We start from the raw sequence: 21,519 nt of genomic DNA on the forward strand, positions 1-21,519 counted from the left end.
TAACCGCCGGACCAAATATGCAAAAAAAATCATTATTTTTTTGCACATGTCACAATAACTACTGTAATTTTTCAGAAGTTAATTGCTCAGATTGCGAAAGTTAATTACACCTAGTTAACTACTATGAACAAGCTAATTGCTCGACCAGAATAGCTAACTGCCGTGACTTAAGAGACTTTATTTTTTGTTCCTCCCTGGGTTTTCCCGGATCAAGCTAACTGCCGTTATTGAAAATAGCTAACTGTTGGGATTGCGGCAGTTAACAGCAAGCTAATTGCGGGACTGAAGGTACTTTTTTTCACTGGGGTAATCCCAACTGCGGGGCCTGAAATAGCTAACTGTCAGGACTTCGACAATTAAGAACTAGCGAACTGCTTGATTGAAGATATCAACTTTTTTCTTTCGTTATTTTTTTCCAATGTCAGGCTAACCGCTCGAGTGCGCATGGCATTTAAGTGTTCAAGTTAACTTCTACAACTCGCCCACTTAACTGCCATAAGCAATAAAAATTGGTCTAAACAGTATAAGTGTTATATTGTTTTAGTTTTGTAACACTCAACTGATGCACTTCGTGCACTTAACTGACACGTCACGGAAAACCAACCTCCATGTTTACTTAAGTAAAAGATTTTTTCACCTTTTTAATAGTTAACTGATACAATATCATGGATTAACTGCTCCACCTAAAAATGTTAGTAACATCTAAAGAAACTAACGGCTGCAGTAACATAAGTCAGCTTTTGATTAGTTAGGTTGAGCTAACTGAAGGGGTACAGTTGGGCTAACTGTTACCACCGCGCCGTTACGTGCTTGTGGGCCTGTATGGGCTTTTTTACGTGCTTGTGCAGCCTGTTACCACCTCCGTCTCCTATGGCCTCTCTGTCTTAACTGCTCCATTTGCGGCGCTCTGTCTTTATTTTCTCTCGCCGGAACTGCTTTTTTCGCCATAGGGCAGACGTTGCGGCGCCGTCACCAACTATCGCTTCTAACCCTAACCAACCGGCCGGCGGGCGGTGGTATTCGTCGGAAGCACGAGACGGCTTGTTTTTGTTCTTCCTCGCGCGGAGGAAGTCGTCTTCATCCCCGCCGTTGGAGCTGCAAGGGGATCTCGCATGTTCTCCGGGTATGTTTTCTTAGGGGTTTCGGCGGCGGGAGGTAGTGGCTGCGTGGGTGTGTAGTGGTTTCTTTCTCCCGAATTCGTCCGGGTACTATGGCTGCGGGGGCATTTGATTTTGTTTTGATTAATTACCATTTTTCGATTTATGCGTCATGTATTCAGTCTTAAGTTTCTATATAAGTTGGGGTCGTTTTCTGTATGCAGGTAGAGGCTGCGGGGTGTATGAGGTGTTTTTTTTTTCTCGTGATGAGTTTGATTGGAAGGGTTTCCAGCTGTGGTAATGGTTAGTCATCATATTTTCAGTTTATTGCAGATAACTTCAGAAATTGAAGCAGTTAACTGCTCTTTTCTTTTTTTTCTATGTGCTTGTTCATCACGAATTTATCTTGTTAACTTTTCACATCCATGTCTTAATATGCCAGTGGTAGTTGATGCTGCTGCGGTAGCTTTGGCCAAGGTGTCACTTGTTAATGGTGAAGGCGGTGGTGGGAATGCAGGTGAAGGGGGTGGTATGGTTGATAGCAAAGCAAATGCTAGTGGAATAAATGAGTCGTGCAAAGTCGATGGTGTCTTCTGCTCTCCTCATATCGGTGCCGACAGTGTTGAAGGTTTTTTGCGGGAATCTGTTCGAATTCATTTAATTTTCCTCATTTTGTTAGTTGCTATTTTGAGTTGTTGCATTTTTTATCTTTTTATCTTACTGTTTTTTTTCATGTGCATTTTTTGCTCTGTAACGTGCAGGTATTTCGTCGCCGAATGTTAACGATTTCATCATGCAATCTTGCCATGACATCAATGCCCAACATGTTGCGCCTAATTCCCCACTGACGCACAACATGGTTGCGCCTCCCAATGTGAACCATGTAGAGCTTCCGATGGGGACAACTTTTTGTGCAATCTGACTCCAGTGTGGTGTGATACGCAATCGCAGTCAGTCATTGGCAATGAGATTGTTACACAGGATTATATGGTCTCACAACAGTTAAGGAATGAGGAGATAAGGCAGCTAGAGAAGCGGAATTTTTTTTCAGAGAAAGTTGATGCTCATGAGAGGAAGAAGCGGTTGAGGCTCCCCAAAGGTCTAGTTGATACCTCAAATGTCACCAGCAATGCTCATGTTCCGGATACAGGAGCTGGAGTCCGTGTGCAGGTTGGCACATCACGGGATCCTGCCAGTGGTGTAGCCAGTAAGACTGTTGTTCCATCTCCGCGTCGGAGTCCACGCATTGCCAGTGGTCCAGTGGTTGATCGTGTCTATCCGAGTATTAAACTTGGTGGAAAGCGTTGTTCAAAAGCTGGAGGTGATTTTGTAGGAGGTCCTTCTTTTGATGGCATTGGGCTCGACGGGGCTAATGTATGTGTGCTACTCCATGTTTTGTTTGTTCTATTTTTCATTTTTCTTTGGCAAGTAACTGATGTGTTGTGTGCATGCTAACTGCCTTCTTTTTGCCTGTTTTACTCTGTAGGTTGTTCATAGGAAGCGCCGGCCTAAGGTTGTTGGGAGTGGACCAAAGAAGAAGGTTGCAAAGTCTGCGGTGTCAAACGCTGGTGCTTGTGATAGGATCAATGTAACTGTTCGCTGTTCTTTGGGAGAGGTTTCTGAGGCGGCTGCTCTGCTTGAGACACGACATAGAGATATTCTTTGTAAGGCTGGTTTTGGTTGTGTATTTAACTGGGTCTTGAAGGGCAATGTGTTGCATCTTCTGATGTGCCACTTGATGAAGAAGATTGACACGGCCACGATGCGGATTGACTGTGGCCCTAATAAAGTTCTTGTAGTCAGCAGAGAAGCCGTGCATCAGGCTTTTTGGTTCCCCATGGGTGATGACACAGCTCCCAGGACAGCTGATAGCGGCCATGACGAGTCAATGGCTAGATTTAAGGCAGAGTTGGGTTTCAGCAAAGCTTCTGTGGCAGCTTGTAGTCGATGAGTCAAAGGATGCGCTTGCTGTAAAGGTTTTCTTTGCTATCCTTTTTTCAAAGATGATATGCCCAGGTCCTGCTGTCCGTGTAGGCAGGGAGGCGGCAATGCTAGATGGTATTGTTTTTGAAGATATGGCAACGATGGATTTTTGCCAGTTAGTAGTGGATGAGTTAAAGCGTGCAGCTATCAGATGGCAAGATCCAAATATCATTCAAGCAGGTCCAGAAGGTTGTGGAGTAGTGCTAGTCCTTATGTATCTTGATTGTTGCCTACTGAAGGCCGTGTCTGTGATGCATGTGCAGACTCCGCGTGCAAATTTCCTGACAGAGAAGGTGCTAAATTCAATTTTCTTGAAAGATATTGTAAAGAAGGGTGGGAAAATTTTGGACGGCTATGTTTTTGGAAAACTTGGGGTGAGTTTTTCAACTTTCATGTGTTCTTTACATCTTCTATGTATTTTTCGTGCGACTTTAATGGCTTACATGTTTTTTTTGTAATTGTTTTTTTGTAAGTATTCTTAAGTGTATAAATTTTAGCTAACCCCCCCTATCACGTGGAGCTAACTGTTGTCTTTCAAATTTATTTTTGTTGGAAGTTAACATTTATTTTTCTCCTTTTGTTTAAATTATGCGTGGACGTAACTGCTTTGTTAGAGTTTTTACAGAGAGTTAACTGCGTGAAGCATTGTTCTCAACTTCTGTAGCTATCTTTTTTTTTTTGTGTGTTGTGTTTTTGTGGAATCCTATTTTGTTTTCATGTGCTCAGTGGAAATCCCGTAACCAGATTGCATATTGCCAGCAAGTTCCCCTGGGCAAAGTCGTGATCGCGCTTTTCCTGATGCACATGTCCCTACCTGCGCGCCAAAACAACATGCACAGGATGAGGCTGGTTGTAGCCAGAATGCAGATGTAGCTTTTAAAGTACAAAAATCGAGTAATGCCATGGAAGATGATGGTGTATTTACGAAGATTGATGGCTTATTACGGAAGGTGGATGAGTTGGCCGCTGAAGTTCCCACGACGTCTGATCGGCTGGGCTGCATTGCTGGCATTTTCCTTGAAGGTCATGGACCAAGGGAAGAATCAATGAAGGAGGCTACAGAGCGTGATGTTGCTAGCATTGGTAGTATCCGGAGCGTGACATCACACATTTGCACCGCTTTCAATGACTTGAAGAAGAAACAAGATGCCATATGCAAAGGCTTTGAAAATGATGCTCGTATTATTGTGAGTCAGATTAGCAAGCAGAAGAATGACGTGTCTGCCCCTGTACGTGGCGATGATTGTACCGGGCAACGGGGTGAGGAGGTGAGGTGATCTTTTTCTATTTTTTTCTCTCTTTCATCTTTTACGCATGGTGATTAACTGTCTTGTACAAGATAGCTAACTGCTGACCTTATTCCCCACAACATCATGCGTGCATGCTTTTTTTCAGGTTGTTGTGAATGCGCCTGATGATGATGAAGATGAGAAGCAAGAGCCCCCTGCTGAATCTCCTCCGCATGATTTTAGTGACGACAATGCCATTGATGACGACTTGCTGGGTGGTGATTCTGATGGGGGTTGCAAGGGTGTTGACGACATCGTTGATTATATGGAGGGAGTTTTTGCACCAGACCAGCCCGTAGCCCAAGGTGATTGCGACAAATCTAATGAGCCAAAGCTTGGTCAGCAAGTTCATCCGGGTAGTGTTGGCATTTCTGAAGGGAAGCACGTTGGTTTTGATTGCCAAGGCAACGTATCAGTTACGATTGAAGGTGGTTTAGAATTTGAAGATCATGCTTCAAATGAATCTAGCCAGGTTGTCGCTCACAATGTTGATCGTGGTTCAGGTTTGCTTGATGGTAGACAGGCACCTGAAGGTGCTTGTGAGAGTGTGTTTGTCATGGATGGCGTTGGTGATGGTGTCAATCATGCAGCAAGTTGTGAAGGAAAACAAGTGTTGAGGGATACATCTATGCCTGAAAGCACTGGAGCCGGAGGTGATGTATTTCCTATTCCGGTCCGCGAAATGCATGTTGTTGACGGAGCATGTGCATCGAACAAGGATGCGAAGCCTACTGTTGTTTTTGAATTTCTGAAGGATGCTACAGTTGTTGACACCCACCCAGGTGGTGTTGCTCATGCTACTGTAGCAGGCCCCAAGGACGCAAGTGTTTTAAATGTCTCATGTGCTAGACAAATCAAATGTTGACCATGGTGCATCTGCTCCTGCGAGACTTTCAGGGAATCCTGTAGAAGTTCCCGAGGGGTTAGCTGCAAAGCTGAAAGATATAATTTCAAAAGCTGCGATGCGCGGTAATTATAGTGCTGAGCCTCAGCCTGAAGTTGAACCCAACGTTGACGAAGTTGGTGCTGATGGCGCTTCTGAGGAGACAGATAGTGATGACTTGGGAGTGTCAATAAATGAGATAGGTAGCGATTTTTTCAGCTGCTTATCGGTGTATGTGTTCTTTGCTTTTTATTAACTGTTCAGTATCATTTTGCTAACTGTTAACCTTTTTCACCCTTTATTATAGATTCATCTCAAACAGTCTCCAGTTTTACGCAAACCCCGGCCACACCTGAAGCGGTGCAACGCATGAAGGACTTATACTTTGCTGTTATGAGGTTAAGGAAGGACAAGAATAAAAAGTATGTACCAAACGACTTATACTTTGCTGTTATGAGGTTAAGGAAGGACAAGAATAAAAAGTATGTACCAAACATCATTGTGTTTCGTCCTTACCCCGTTTCTGATTTGTTCCCAACATTTTTATTCTTTTCATTTGTTAAAAGGTTTTCGTGTTTTTTTAATACTAGGGATGAGGTGCTGTTTGAGAATGCGTTTTGCAAAGCAACTGTCAAGCAGTTTGCTGAGTTTTTCAGAGTTGGTGGCATGCTGAACACTGCGGTTGCTGCTGTAGGAATTTTTCTTCTTCATTCGAAATACCAAAATTCTTCTAAGATGGTGGCTCCATTTCATATTTCGGTAAGATCTTATATACATTATTATAGTGTTCATTTTTTTCTTGTTTTTTCATGAGCTTTTTATAGCTAACAGAGATGTTTCTTCATTTGTAGCAATCTATCTGGAAGGGGTCCTTTGATAATAGGCACTTGATCAGATTTTTCTCTGCCTATGCCGATGAGCCGCTGGATAAGAAGGATATTGTACTCTTTGGTGTCTTTGACCCTCCAGCTACCAGGGAAGGTGCGGGGCACTATTGTGTAGTTGCGCTAAACATTAAGCATCGTCGTTTTGAGCTGCTTGATTCTTGGCACCTTCCCGGTACTGAGAGTGGCATAAGGGTCATAAACAGGATGGCGAAGAACATTAAGCAGCTTTGGAGGAATGGCTCGTCTGAGCGCAAGAAGAAGAAGTTGGATCCGGCAAACATTGACCATTTCCGTTTGCAACATGCCGTTGTGCCCCAGCAGGAAAACCCGTAATACATCTTTTTGCTTCTTTTCTTTTGTAGCTCGTGTTTTATCTAATTTTAAATCTAATCGTCGGTTAGAATTATTGTTTCTGTTTTTTTGCTTTGTTGTCTATTTAACTTTTGTGTAATCTGCTCAAACGAATTAAACCTAACTGCCATAATTGTGTTTATTTATATGCTCATTTTTTCCATGTCTGTAAGTTAGGTCTCTGTGAACTAAACTGTGCATGTGTTCTAAGTTAATTGAAAGATCTTAAATAATGCTTTTATCCTTATATACTTCGTGCATGGTGTAACCATGCGAATGCATTAAGCTAACTTCATACATGTGTTTTTATATCCGTGGTCATCATATATATTTTATATTCACCTGTTATTTTTGAACTATTCTTTTTCATGGATCTTTTTAATCCATCTGTCACATAACATTTTTCATATAGCTGGTAACTGCACAGTTGTACTGAGCTAACTTGCAAATCCTGATTTTTTTTCCTTGTGTGTATGCTGATAATAGTTTTATAATTATTTGATACAGTACCGATTGTGGTTTTTTCATGAATGAACTGCTGGAGACATATGATGATGAGAGTTATGTGAAGGAAATATGCCCTAGAGGCAATAATAAAGTTCTTATTTATTTTCTTATATCATGATAAATGTTTATTATTCATGCTAGAATTGTATTAACCGGAAACATGATACATGTGTGAATACATAGACAAACAGAGTGTCACTAGTATGCCTCTACTTGACTAGCTCGTTGATCAAAGATGGTTATGTTTCCTAGCCATAGACATGAGTTGTCATTTGATTAACGGGATCATATCATTAGGAGAATGATGTGATTGACTTGACCCATTCCGTTAGCTTAGCACACGATCGTTTAGTATTCTGCTATTGCTTTCTTCATGACTTATACATGTTCCTATGACTATGAGATTATGCAACTCCCGTTTACGGGAGGAACACTTTGTGTGCTACCAAACATCACAACGTAACTGGGTGATTATAAAGGTGCTCTACAGGTGTCTCCGAAGGTACTTGTTGGGTTGGCGTATTTCGAGATTAGGATTTGTCACTCCGATTGTCGAAGAGGTACCTCTGGGCCCACTCAATAATGCACATCACTATAGGCCTTACAAGCATTGCAACTAATGAGTTAGTTACGGGATGATGTATTACGGAACGAGTAAAGAGACTTGCCGGTAACGAGATTGAACTAGGTATTGAGATACCGACGATCGAATCTCAGGCAAGTAACATACCGATGACAAAGGGAACAATGTATGTTGTTATGCGGTCTGACCGATAAAGATCTTCGTAGAATATGTAGGAGCCAATATGGGCATCCAGGTCCCGCTATTGGTTATTGACAAGAGAGGTGTCTCGGTCATGTCTACATAGTTCTCGAACCCGTAGGGTCCGCACGCTTAATGTTCGTTGACGATATAGTATTATGAGTTATGTATGTTGGTGACCGAATGTTGTTCGGAGTTTTGGATGAGATCACGGATATGACGAGGAACTCCGGAAATGTCCGGAAGTAAAGATTGATATGTGGATAGTAGTGTTTGATCTCCGGAAAGGTTCCGGAATCCATCGGAAGGGGTTCCGGATGTTTTCCGAAATGTTTGGGCACGAGAACATTTTATCTGGGCCAAAGGGGAAAGCCCACGAGGTTTTTGGAAAGCGCAAAAGGAAGTTTTGCGGAGTCCAGGGGCCACACGCCAGGTGAAGGAAATATGCCCTAGAGGCAATAATAAAGTATTATTTATTTCCTTGTATCATGATAAATGTTTATTATTCATGCTAAAATTGTATTAACTGGAAACATAATACATGTGTGAATATATAGACAAACAGAGTGTCACTAGTATGCCTCTACTTGACTAGCTCGTTAATCAAAGATGGTTATGTTTCCTAGCCATAGACATAAGTTGTCATTTGATTAACGAGATCACCTCATTAGGAGAATGACGTGATTGACTTGACCCATTCCGTTAGCTTAGCACTCGATCATTTAGTATGTTGCTATTGCTTTCTTCATGACTTATACATGTTCCTATGACTATGAGATTATGCAACTCCCGTTTACCGGAGGAACACTTTGTGTGCTACCAAACGTCACAACGTAAATGGGTGATTATAAAGGTGCTCTACAGGTGTCTCCAAAGGTACTTGTTGGGTTGGCGTATTTCGAGATTAGGATTTGTCACTCCAATTGTCGGAGAGGTATCTCTGGGCCCATTCGGTAATGCACATCACTATAAGCCTTGCAAGCATTGTGACTAATGAGTTAGTTACGGGATGATGTATTACGGAACGAGTAAAGAGACTTGCCGGTAACGAGATTGAACTAGGTATCGAGATACCGACGATCGAATCTCGGGCAAGTAACATACCGATGACAAAGGGAACAACGTATGTTGTTATGCGGTCTGACCGATAAAGATCTTCGTAGAATATGTGGGAGCCAATATGGGCATCCAGGTCCCGCTATTGGTTATTGACCGGAGACGTGTCTCGGTCATGTCTACATAGTTCTCGAACCCGTAGGGTCCGCACGCTTAAAGTTACGATGACAGTTTTATTATGAGTTTATGTATGTTGATGTACCGAAGGAGTTCGGAGTCCCGGATGAGATCGGGGACATGACAAGGAGTCTCGAAATGGTCGAGACGTAAAGATCGATATATTGGACGACTATATTCGGACTTCGGTAAGGTTCCGAGTGATTCGGGTATTTTTCGGAGTACCGGAGAGTTACGGGAATACGTATTGGGCCTTATTGGGCCATACGGGAAAGAAGGAAAAGGGCCTCAAGGGTGGCCGCACCCCTTCCCTTGGTCTGGTCCGAATTGGACTAGGGAAGGGGGGCGCCCCCTTCCTTCCTTCTCTTTTTTCCTTCCTCTTTTCCTATTCCATATGGGAGGTGGAATCTTACTAGGACTAGGGAGTCCTAGTAGGACTCCACACTTGGTGCGCCCCCTCCTAGGGCCGGCCTCCTCCCTTGCTCCTTTATATACGGGGGCAGGGGGGCACCCCAGAGACACAACAATTGATCCTTGAGATCTCTTAGCCGTGTGCGGTGCCCCCCTCCACCATATTACACCTCGATAATACCATTGCGGAGTTTAGGCGAAGCCCTGCGTCGGTGGAACATCATCATCGTCACCACGCCGTCGTGCTGACGAAACTCTCCCTCAACACTCGGCTGGATCGGAGTTCGAGGGACGTCATCGAGCTGAACGTGTGTAGAACTCGGAGGTGCTGTACGTTCGGTACTTGATCGGTCGGATCGTGAAGACGTGCGACTACATCAACCGCGTTGTGATAACGCTTCCGCTGTTGGTCTACGAGGGTACGTAGACAACACTCTCCCCTCTCGTTGCTATGCATCACCATGATCTTGCATGTGCGTAGGAATTTTTTTGAAATTACTACGTTCCCCAACACCAGGGTCCCTGGCGTCTGGGTCCAGACGCCAGGAACCCTGGCATCTGGCCCTGGAGTCCGAGAAGGACTCTTGCCTTTCGGGTGAAACCAACTTTGTGGAGGCTTTTACTCCAAGTTTCGACCCCAAGGCTCAACATATAAATAGAGGGGTAGGGCTAGCACCCAAGACACATCAAGAAACACCAAGCCGTGTGCCGGTAACCCCGTCCCCTCTAGTTTATCCTCCGTCATAGTTTTCATAGTGCTTAGGCGAAGCCCTGCGGAGATTGTTCTTCACCAACACCGTCACCACGCCGTCGTGCTGCCGGAACTCATCTACTACTTCGTCCCTCTTGCTGGATCGAGAAGGCGAGGACGTCATCGAGCTGAACATGTGCAGAACTCGGAGGTGTCGTGCGTTCGGTACTTGGATCGGTCGGATCGTGAAGACGTACGACTACATCAACCGCGTTGATAAAACGCTTCCGCTTACGGTCTACGAGGGTACGTAGACAACACTCTCCCCTCTCGTTGCTATGCATCACCATGATCTTGCGTGTGCGTAGGATTTTTTTTGAAATTACTACGTTCCCCAACAGTGGCATCCGAGCCTGGTTTTATGCGTTGATGTTATATGCACGAGTAGAACACAAGTGAGTTGTGGGCGATATAAGTCATACTGCTTACCAGCATGTCATACTTTGGTTCGGCGTTATTGTTGGATGAAGTGGCCCGGACCGAAATTACGCGCACGCTTACGCGAGACTGGTTCTTCCGACGTGCTTTGCACAGAGGTGGCTGGCGGGTGTCAGTTTCTCCAACTTTAGTTGAACCGAGTGTGGCCACGCCCGGTCCTTGCGAAGGTTAAAACAACACCAACTTGACAAACTATCGTTGTGGTTTTGATGCGTAGGTGAGAACGGTTCTTGCTAAGCCCGTAGCAGCCACGTAAAACTTGCAACAACAAAGTAGAGGACATCTAACTTGTTTTTGCAGGGCATGTTGTGATGTGATATGGTCAAGACATGATGCTAAATTTTATTGTATGAGATGATCATGTTTTGTAACCGAGTTATCGGCAACTGGCAGGAGCCATATGGTTGTCGCTTTATTGTATGCAATGCAATCGCCCTGTAATGCTTTACTTTATCACTAAGCGGTAGCGATAGTCGTAGAAGCATAAGATTGGCGAGACGACAACGATGCTACGATGGAGATCAAGGTGTCGCGCCGGTGACGATGGTCATCATGACAGTGCTTCGGAGATGGAGATCACAAGCACAAGATGATGATGGCCATATCATATCACTTATATTGATTGCATGTGATGTTTATCTTTTATGCATCTTATCTTTCTTTGATTGACGGTAGCATTATAAGATGATCCCTCACTAAATTATCAAAGTATAAGTGTTCTCCCTGAGTATGCACCGTTGCGAAAGTTCTTCGTGCTGAGACACCACGTGATGATCGGGTGTGATAGGCTCTACGTTCAAATACAATGGGTGCAAAACAGTTGCACACGCGGAATACTCAGGTTAAGCTTGACGAGCCTAGCATATAACAGATATGGCCTCGGAACACGAAGATCGAAAGTTCGAGCGTGAATCATATAGTGGATATGATCAACATAGTGATGTTCACCGTTGAAACTACTCCATCTCACGTGATGATCGGACATGGTTTAGTTGATATGGATCACGTGATCACTTAGAGGATTAGAGGGATGTCTATCTAAGTGGGAGTTCTTAAGTAATATGATTAATTGAACTTAAATTTATCATGAACTTAGTCCTGATAGTATTTTGCAAATTATGTTGTAGATCAATAGCTCACGTTGTTGCTTCCCTGTGTTTATTTTTGATATGTTCCTAGAGAAAAATTATGTTGAAAGATGTTAGTAGCAAAGATGCGGATTGGATCCGTGATCTGAGGATTATCCTCATTGCTGCACAGAAGAATTATGTCCTTGATGCACCGCTAGGTGACAGACCTATTGCAGGAGCAAATGCAGACGTTATGAACGTTTGGCTAGCTCAATATGATGACTACTTGATAGTTTAGTGCACCATGCTTAACGGCTTAGAATCAGGACGTCAAAGACGTTTTGAACGTCATGGACCATATGAGATGTTCCAGGAGTTGAAGTTAATATTTCAAGCAAATACCCGAGTTGAGAGATATGAAGTCTCCAACAAGTTCTATAGCTAAAAGATGGAGGAGAATAGCTCAAGCAGTAAGCATGTGCTCAGATTGTCTGGGTACTACAATCGCTTGAATCAAGTGGGAGTTGATCTTCCAGATAAGATAGTGATTGGCAGAATTCTATAGTCACCATCACCAAGTTAGTAGAACTTCGTGATGAACTATAATATGCAAGGGATAACAGAAACAATTCCCAAGCTCTTCGTGATGCTGAAATCGACGAAGGTAGAAATCAAGAAAAACATCAAGTGTTGATGGTTGACAAGACCACTAGTTTCAAGAAAACGGCAAAGGGAAGAAGGGGAACTTCAAGAAGAACGGCAAGCAAGTTGCTGCTCAAGTGAAGAAGCCCAAGTCTGGTCCTAAGCCTGAGACTAAGTGCTTCTACTGCAAAGGGACTGGTCACTGGAAGCGGAACTGCCCAAAGTATTTGGCGGATAAGAAGGATGGCAAAGTGAACAAAGGTATATTTGATATACAGATTATTGATGTGTATTTTACTAGTGTTCGTAGCAACCCCTCGGTATTTGATACTGGTTCAGTTACTAAGAGTAGTAACTCGAAACAGGAGTTGCAGAATGAACAGAGACTAGTTAAGGGTGAAGTGATGATGTGTGTTGGAAGTGGTTCCAAGATTGATATGATCATCATCGCACACTCCCTACACTTTCGGGATTAGTGTTGAACCTAAATAAGTGTTATTTGGTGTTTGCGTTGAGCATGAATATGATCTGATCATGTTTATTGCAATACGGTTATTCATTTAAGTTAGAGAATAATTGTTGTTCTGTTTACATGAATAAAACCTTATATGGTTACACACCCAATGAAAATGGTTCGTTGGATCTCGATCGTAGTGATACACATATTCATAATATTGAAGCCAAAAGATGCAAAGTTAATAATGATAGTGCAACTTATTTGTGGCACTGCCGTTTAGGTCATATTGGTGTAAAGCGCATGAAAAAAATCCATGCTGATGGGATTTTGGAATCACTTGATTATGAATCACTTGATGCTTGCGAACCATGCCTCTTGGGCAAGATGACTAAAACGTCGTTCTCCAGAACAATGGAGCAAGCAACAGATTTGTTGGAAATCATACATACTGATGTATGTGGTCTGATGAATATTGAGACTCGTAGCGGGTATCATTATTTTCTGACCTTCACAGATGATTTGAGCAGATATGGGTATATCTTACCTAATGAAACAGAAGTCTGAAACATTTGAAAAGTTCATATAATTTCAGAGTGAAGTGGAAAATCATCGTAACAAGAGAATAAAGTTTCTACGATCTGATCGTGGAGAAGAGTATTTGAGTTACGAGTTTGGTCTTCAGTTAAAACAATGTGAAATAGTTTCACTGCTCACGCCACCTGGAACACCACAGTGTAATGGTGTGTCCGAACATCGTAACCGTACTTTATTAGATATGGTGCAATCTATGATGTCTCTTACCGATTTACCACTATCGTTTTGGGGTTATGCATTAAAGACAGCTGCATCCACGTTAAAAAGGGCACCGTCTAAGTCCGTTGAGACGACACAATATGAACTGTGGTTTGGCAAGAAACCAAAGTTGTCGTTTCTTAAAGTTTGGGGTTGTGATGCTTATATGAAAAAGTTTCATCCTGATAAGCTCAAACCCAAATTGGAGAAATATGTCTTCATAGGATACCCAAAGGAGACTGTTGGGTACACCTTCTATCACAGATCCGAAGGCAAGACATTCGTTGCTAAGAATGGATCCTTTCTAGAGAAGGAGTTTCTCTCGAAAGAAGTGAGTGGGAGGAAAGTAGAACTTGATGAGGTAATTGTACCTGCTCCCTTATTGAAAAGTAGTTCATCACAGAAATCTGTTCCTGTGACTCTTACACCAATTAGTGAGGAAGCTAATGATGATGCTCATGTAACTTCAGATCAAGTTACTACCGAACCTCATAGGTCAACCAGAATGAAATCCGCACCAGAGTGGTATGGTAATCCAGTTCTGGAGGTCATGTTACTTGACCATGACGAACCTACGAACTATGAGGAAGCGATGATGAGCCCAGATTCCGCAAAATGGCTTGAGGCCATGAAATCTGAGATGGGATCCATGTATGAGAACAAAGTGTGGACTTTGGTTGACTTGCCCGATGATCGGCAAGCCATAGAAAATAAATGGATCTTCAAAAGGAAGACGGACGCTGATAGTAGTGTTACTATCTACAAAGCTAAACTTGTCGGAAAAAGGTTTTTGACAAAGTTCAAGGTCCTGACTACGATGAGATTTTCTCACTCGTAGCGATGCTTAAGTCTGTCCGAATCATGTTAGCAAATTGCCACATTTTATGAAATCTGGCAAATGGATGTCGAAACTACATTCCTTAATGGATTTCTTAAAGAAGAGTTGTATATGATGCAACCAAAAGGTTTTGTCAATCCTAAAGGTGCTAACAAAATATGCAAGCTCCAGCGATCCATCTATGGACTGGTGCAAGCATCTCGGAGTTGGAATATACGCTTTGATAAGTTGATCAAAGCATATAGTTTTATACAGACTTGCGGTGAAGCCTGTATTTACAAGAAAGTGAGTGGGAGCACTACAGCATTTCTGATAAGTATATGTGAATGACATATTGTTGATCGGAAATAATGTAGAATTATTCTGCAAAGCATAAAGGAGTATTTGAAAGGAGTTTTTTCAAAGAAGGACGTCGGTGAAGCTGCTTACATATTGAGCATCAAGATCTATAGAGATAGATCAAGATGCTTGATAAATTTTTTCAATGAGTACATACCTTGACAAGATTTTGAAGTAGTTTAAAATGGAACAGTCAAAGAAAGAGTTCTTGCCTATGTTACAAGGTGTGAAATTGAGTAAGACTCAAAGCCCGACCACGGCAGAAGATAGAAAGAGAATGAAAGTCATTCCCTATGCCTCGGCCATAGGTTCTATAAAGTATGCCATGCTGTGTACCAGATCTATTGTAGACCCTACACTGATTTTGGCAAGGGAGTACAATAGTGATCTAGGAGTAGATCGTTGGCCAGCGGTCAAAATTATCCTTAGTGGAATAAGGATATGTTTCTCGATTATGGAAGTGACAAAAGGTTCGTCGTAAAGGGTTACGTCGATGGAAGTTTTGACACTAATCTAGATGACTCTAAGTCTCGATCTAGATACATATTGAAAGTGGGAACAATTAGCTAGAGTAGCTCCGTGTAGAGCATTGTAGACATAGAAATTTGCAAAATACTTACGGATCTGAATGTGACAGACCCGTTGACTAAAATTATCTCACAAGCAAAACATGATCACACCTTAGTACTCTTTGGGTGTTAATCACATAGCGATGTGAACTAGATTATTGACTCTAGTAAACCCTTTGGGTGTTGGTCACATGACGATGTGAACTATGGGTGTTAATCACATGGTGATGTGAACTATTGATGTTAAATCACATGGCGATGTGAACTAGATTATTGACTCTAGTGCAAGTGGGAGACTGAAGGAAATATGCCCTAGAGGCAATAATAAAGTTCTTATTTATTTCCTTATATCATGATAAATGTTTATTATTCATGCTAGAATTGTATTAACCGGAAACATGATACATGTGTGAATACATAGACAAACAGAGTGTCACTAGTATGCCTCTACTTGACTAGCTCGTTGATCAAAGATGGTTATGTTTCCTAGCCATAGACATGAGTTGTCATTTGATTAACGGGATCATATCATTAGGAGAATGATGTGATTGACTTGACCCATTCCGTTAGCTTAGCACACGATCGTTTAGTATTCTGCTATTGCTTTCTTCATGACTTATACATGTTCCTATGACTATGAGATTATGCAACTCCCGTTTACGGGAGGAACACTTTGTGTGCTACCAAACATCACAACGTAACTGGGTGATTATAAAGGTGCTCTACAGGTGTCTCCGAAGGTACTTGTTGGGTTGGCGTATTTCGAGATTAGGATTTGTCACTCCGATTGTCGAAGAGGTACCTCTGGGCCCACTCAATAATGCACATCACTATAGGCCTTACAAGCATTGCAACTAATGAGTTAGTTACGGGATGATGTATTATGGAACGAGTAAAGAGACTTGCCGGTAACGAGATTGAACTAGGTATTGAGATACCGACGATCGAATCTCAGGCAAGTAACATACCGATGACAAAGGGAACAATGTATGTTGTTATGCGGTCTGACCGATAAAGATCTTCGTAGAATATGTAGGAGCCAATATGGGCATCCAGGTCCCGCTATTGGTTATTGACAAGAGAGGTGTCTCGGTCGTGTCTACATAGTTCTCGAACCCGTAGGGTCCGCACGCTTAATGTTCGTTGATGATATAGTACTATGAGTTATGTATGTTGGTGACCGAATGTTGTTCGGAGTTTTGGATGAGATCACGGATATGATGAGGAACTCCGGAATGGTCCGGAAGTAAAGATTGATATGTGGATAGTAGTGTTTGATCTCCGGAAAGGTTCCGGAATCCATCGGAAGGGGTTTCGGATGTTTCCCAAAATGTTTGGGCACGAGAACACTTTATCTGGGCCAAAGGGGAAAGCCCATGAGGTTTTTGGAAAGCGCAAAAGGAAGTTTTGCGGAGTCCAGGGGCCAGACGCCAGGGTCCCTGGCGTCTGGGTCCAGACGCCGGGAACCCTGGCGTCTGGCCTTGGAGTCCGAGAAGGACTCTTGCCTTTCGGGTGAAACCGACTTTGTGGAGGCTTTTACTCCAAGTTTCGACCCCAAGGCTCAACATATAAATAGAGGGGTAGGGCTAGCACCCAAGACACATCAAGAAACACCAAGCCGTGTGCCGGCAACCCCGTCCCCTCTAGTTTATCCTCCGTCATAGTTTTCGTAGTGCTTAGGCGAAGCCCTGCGGAGATTGTTCTTCACCAACACCGTCACCACGCCGTCGTGCTGCCGGAACTCATCTACTACTTCGCCCCTCTTGCTGGATCAAGAAGGCAAGGGCGTCATCGAGCTGAACGTGTGCAGAACTCGGAGGTGTCGTGCGTTCGGTACTTGGATCGGTCGGATCGTGAAGACGTACAACTACATCAACCGCGTTGATGAAACGCTTCCGCTTACGGTCTACGAGGGTACGTAGACAACACTCTCCCCTCTCGTTGCTATGCATCACCATGATCTTGCGTGTGCGTAGGAATGTTTTTTAAATTACTACGTTCCTCAACATATGCTGCGTTTTCTCAAAAAGATATATATATGGTCAGGGTTCAAACCCTGTACAGGTGGATTACTTGTGGGGTTTTTACATTAATATTCGCGAGGTGCTGGGTTATTCTGGAGGTATTGCCCTTTATTTTTTGTGTTCCTTTTGTTTGTTTGTTTATATGTTTTTATTTTTGTAGTGGTCGTCCTATTTTATTATCAGCACACGGCCCCTTTCTATATTTTTTTCCTGTGCTCACCCGCCTTCCGTGTGCGCTCTTTTTTTGTGGTTTTTGTGTTGCAGATCTAGGGCTAGACGAGCCTAAATTTAGTTTGTTCGAGAGCCAATGTGAGGCGCCAGAAATTCAGGTAATATCGGATGATGACATATTGAAGTCAGTTGAAGCTGTTAAAGTAAAGAAGGACAGTGTGCACTCAAAATCAAAGGGGGTGACTTGGGCTGCCCCGAAGGCCGTGGATCGTTGTGTTGAGAGTGATGATGATTCTTTTATGCCTCCGGCACCTAAAAAGGGTTTGCCGCCCAGAGCTGCTAGTCATATTAAAGCGATAGTGAAATCACCTCTTGTTCTGAGTGATGATGATGATTTCGTTTTGCATGGTGAGAGAACAGTGTTCACCAGGAGCAAATCAGTGGAGGAGCCATTGGTAGTGTCTAATAAAAGGCCAGTTGCTCTATCAACGAGGCTGAGAATGCCTGTGTGTGCGCTCAAGCCATTCAAGTTTCCATTTGTGGCTGTTGCAAAACAAATTTTGGACCTAATACTTAGCAAGGAGTTTATCGACAAGTATCCACAGTGAGTCCAAGTTTTTTTTTCAAAAGTCTTTTTTCATTTTTGTTTTGGTGCTGCTTCATGCATCTTTTTTCTTTTTGTTTTTGTCCCCATAGGGTCCCTCTGTTTAAGTGCACTCCTCCAACTGGCAATGGATTTATAGTTGATGCTAAATATCTGGTTACCTGCTTTGGTCATGTCGGTTGCATTGATACTGAGTTGATGGATCTTGTGATCAGCTATTGGAAGGGAAGCCCTGACTACAATCATGTGTATAAATCCGGAGATAGGGTGTTGCTCAGCCCGTATGTGATAAATGTACGATGATCTATTTATGACGCATTCTTTTTGTTTTTTCTAGTATCTTCATAAATTATCATCATGTGTTTGTTATTTTTTCTAGTATCTTCTTGAAATTGATTCGTACCATCGGCCAGTTGATGTAGATGGGCAGGCGATCCCGAGGCCGCCCTTCAATGTTAAACTTGCTGCTCAGAAGTTCAGGCTATACATAAAAGAGAACCTGCTCGCTGCAAACCTGGTTAGTGCACGGCGTTTTTTCGCCAAGTTAATTTTTTTGTAGTGTTGTCTTCTAAACTGCTGAGACATTTGTAGCTAACTTCTTATGCTCTTCTTTGTCGTCTAATTCACATGTTGATAGATCATGCTACCATATTGGAATCGGAATCATTTCACACTGTACACTATGAACAAGTATCGTGAGTCCCTGGATATCCATGACTCGTGGAGATATACAGGGCGTAACCTTTCAAGGAACCGACTCCATGGAGAACGTGTCGAAATTGTATGTGGTCTTTTTTTCACTTTTTTTTCCTTTTTTTCATTCCACGTGCGTGGTGTGCTTTAAAGTATTTTCAAGTCTTAATTTTTTCTGTCTCGCACAGATGTCCAGGATGTCGTTGTTGATGAAGGAGGTGTATGGCGAAGCTGCATACAACTCTTCAAGACAGCCCCGTTGGGAACATCTGGCAGAGAGATGTAGCTACGCGAAAATGCCAGAGCAAGGGGTTAACAAATGTGGCTTTTACATGTTAAAAGCTGCTTTTTTGTATGATGGCATCAAGCTAGTAGAGGAAGTGAAGAAGCGTGATGTAATTTTTGCTGGATCATTTTTTTTTCAATCTAACTTTTTTTTCATGCTAACTGACACAACAATCTTGTTTTATCTGCAGCCACATTCTGCGTACTGGAAGGCCGAGTGCCTTTTTTATGTTCTTTTCCACCCTAATAATGAGGTTCGGCGCGACCAGTGGCCGGGGGAGATGGCTGACATTGCTAAGTTGTTATAAGCGGGATTGCAGGACAGCGGCGCAAGTAGATGAATATGTCGATGTGTTTTATGAATGTTTTTCTCATGTTTTATGTATTTTGGAGTTAACTGCACTATTGTTCAAGATGGTAACTTCATGTCGTGGAGGAAGTTAACTGCACATGAGAGCACATTTTTTATTCCACTTTCTACTAAATGTTTTTCCAGCAAGTTAACTGTTATCGTCAGGTCAAGTTAACTTCCGTGAGTGAAATAGCTAACTGCCAGGAATAGCAATAGTTAGCACCAAGTTAACTGCGGGACTGATTTTTTTCTTTTTTAATTGGGTCACGCTAACTGCGGGTATGAAATACCCAACTGCATGCGACGAGCAACCTAACGGCAATGGCTGATAATACGGTTTTTTGCTTCTTTTGTTTTTAATTCATTTTTATTTTTTCCCTGGTCAAGTTAACCGACGAGATTGGAATAGCTAACTGTCAAGACTGCGATAGTTAACTGCCAGGATTGAAAATACTTTTTTTTTGTTTTTTTGCCCGGTTCAAGCTAACGGCCGGGAGTAAATATTTGACTACCAGGGATTGCGGCAGTTAACACCGATTTAACTACCAGCATTAAAAATATTTTTTCTTGTTGTAATTTCCTTTTTTTCCTGGTGACGCTACCTGTCAGGGATGAAATAGCTAACCGTCCCCGATGAGCAAGCTAACTGCCATGATATCTTTTTTTGCTTCTTTTTGTTTTTTGCCATGTGTTCAATTAACTACAATGTATAACGACGTTAACTTCCACGCTGGCCGATCTTAACTGCCACTATGGCCGAACTTTTTTTTGGGCGAAAATGTTGAAGTTCTTTCATTGTTTTTTTAATCCTAACTTCTACAATGGTCCCAGTTAACTGTTATAGCCATGTGAGATTAATTGTTGCGATCGTCAAAGTTAACTGCTTTTTTCACGTGCAAAAAAATACCTTTTTTAATTGAAGCATTATACTTATCTTTTTTATTTAATATTTTAGATTAACTAATGCGGTCACCAAAGTTAACTGGGTTTTTAAATCTATTTATAATATTGAGTTTCTTTTTACACGTCAAAACCGTTGGACTGGGTTGAGTTAACTGTTAAGGTTTACCTTGTAGTTAACATCTTAATGGAGGTTAGGAGTACATCTTAACAAGTAGTATCTCGGCCTGCAGTTAGCAATCAATTTTTTCCCGATGCAAATTATCCACAAAAACAGTTATGGAGGTCAACATAAGCAGCAATTAGAGAGCAGAGTATCTTGGCTTGCAGTTATCAAGCGGTTTTTCTTGAAAATAATTTTAGGAGCCTCCATTGTCTTGACACCTGCACATTGATTGTCTGGGAAGGCGACGGGGGCCATGGTCAAGAGAGGGAGCCGTCACCAGCGTGGAGCCGCGTGCTCACCAAATCAGGATCTGATTATGATTGTCATGGATAAGGAGACACAGGCGGTGGCGCTCACAGGATCCTACTGGAATTTGGCGTCCTGGGGCAACGACAGAAGTTCACTGAAGCAGAGAAAGCCTGCTAACTGCTCTGTGCTCAGAACTGTTGCTAACTGAAGCAGAGAAAGCCTGCAAATCACAGTTGTGAAGCTAAGCTAACTGCACTATCTCAATGTGGTAACTTCAAGCCATGGTGTAACAAAAAAGCATTTTTATTGTGAAGTTAACTTGCATATCGTGGAGGTAGTTAACTTCACTGTATGAAGATGGTAACTTCATGTCTTCGAGGAAGTTAACTGCATTTTTTAATTTTCCTTCTACTAAATGCTTTTTAGCAAGTAAACTACTAGTCAGGAGGACTGCCAGTTAACTGCACTGACTGCATGAAGTTAACTGCATTATTTATGGGAGCTAACTGAAGCCTTTTTTACGATTTATTTTTATGCATGCTAACTGTAGCCAAGCACCCAAGCTTGTAAGGTTATTTTCAAGGAATTTATCGTCTTGAGGATCTGTACATGCTAACCGCAGCAACACACCCATGCTAACTTTGTACTTTAAAAAAATCATGATGAGAAAGGAGAGTGGAGGGGGAAGCTGCATAATTCTGAAATTGTAACATAGCGGAATAGTTTTACATGCAAAAAATGACATGTTTTTGCAAAATATATAGGGGGGTGTAAC

The 21,519-nt window shown here is 42.4% G+C and overlaps 1 protein-coding gene across 7 annotated transcripts; it reads left to right on the plus strand.

Moving 5' to 3' along the window:
* The first annotated feature begins 884 nt into the window (after nt 1-884).
* LOC123052717 (uncharacterized) lies at nt 885-7,252 on the plus strand. Of its 7 annotated transcripts, XM_044476038.1 has the most exons (11): nt 885-1,123; nt 1,322-1,400; nt 1,540-1,725; nt 1,859-2,471; nt 2,584-3,454; nt 3,840-4,348; nt 4,476-5,455; nt 5,560-5,734; nt 5,843-6,011; nt 6,104-6,468; nt 6,998-7,252. In XM_044476038.1, the coding sequence occupies exons 7-11, from the start codon at nt 5,203-5,205 to the stop codon at nt 7,113-7,115; spliced, it is 1,080 nt and encodes a 359-aa protein (XP_044331973.1). In that variant the 5' UTR covers nt 885-1,123; nt 1,322-1,400; nt 1,540-1,725; nt 1,859-2,471; nt 2,584-3,454; nt 3,840-4,348; nt 4,476-5,202; the 3' UTR covers nt 7,116-7,252. The 7 variants fall into 7 exon arrangements, 2 of the variants coding, with proteins under 2 accessions (XP_044331973.1, XP_044331974.1); XR_006424999.1 differs by having other exon boundaries at nt 2,584-4,348; XR_006424997.1 differs by lacking the exon at nt 6,998-7,252 and having other exon boundaries at nt 3,825-4,348; nt 6,104-6,644.
* The last annotated feature ends 14,267 nt before the right edge of the window (nt 7,253-21,519 follow it).

Source organism: Triticum aestivum, chromosome 2D (genome assembly GCF_018294505.1).
Source record: "Triticum aestivum cultivar Chinese Spring chromosome 2D, IWGSC CS RefSeq v2.1, whole genome shotgun sequence".
NCBI classification, from domain to species: Eukaryota; Viridiplantae; Streptophyta; class Magnoliopsida; order Poales; family Poaceae; genus Triticum; species Triticum aestivum.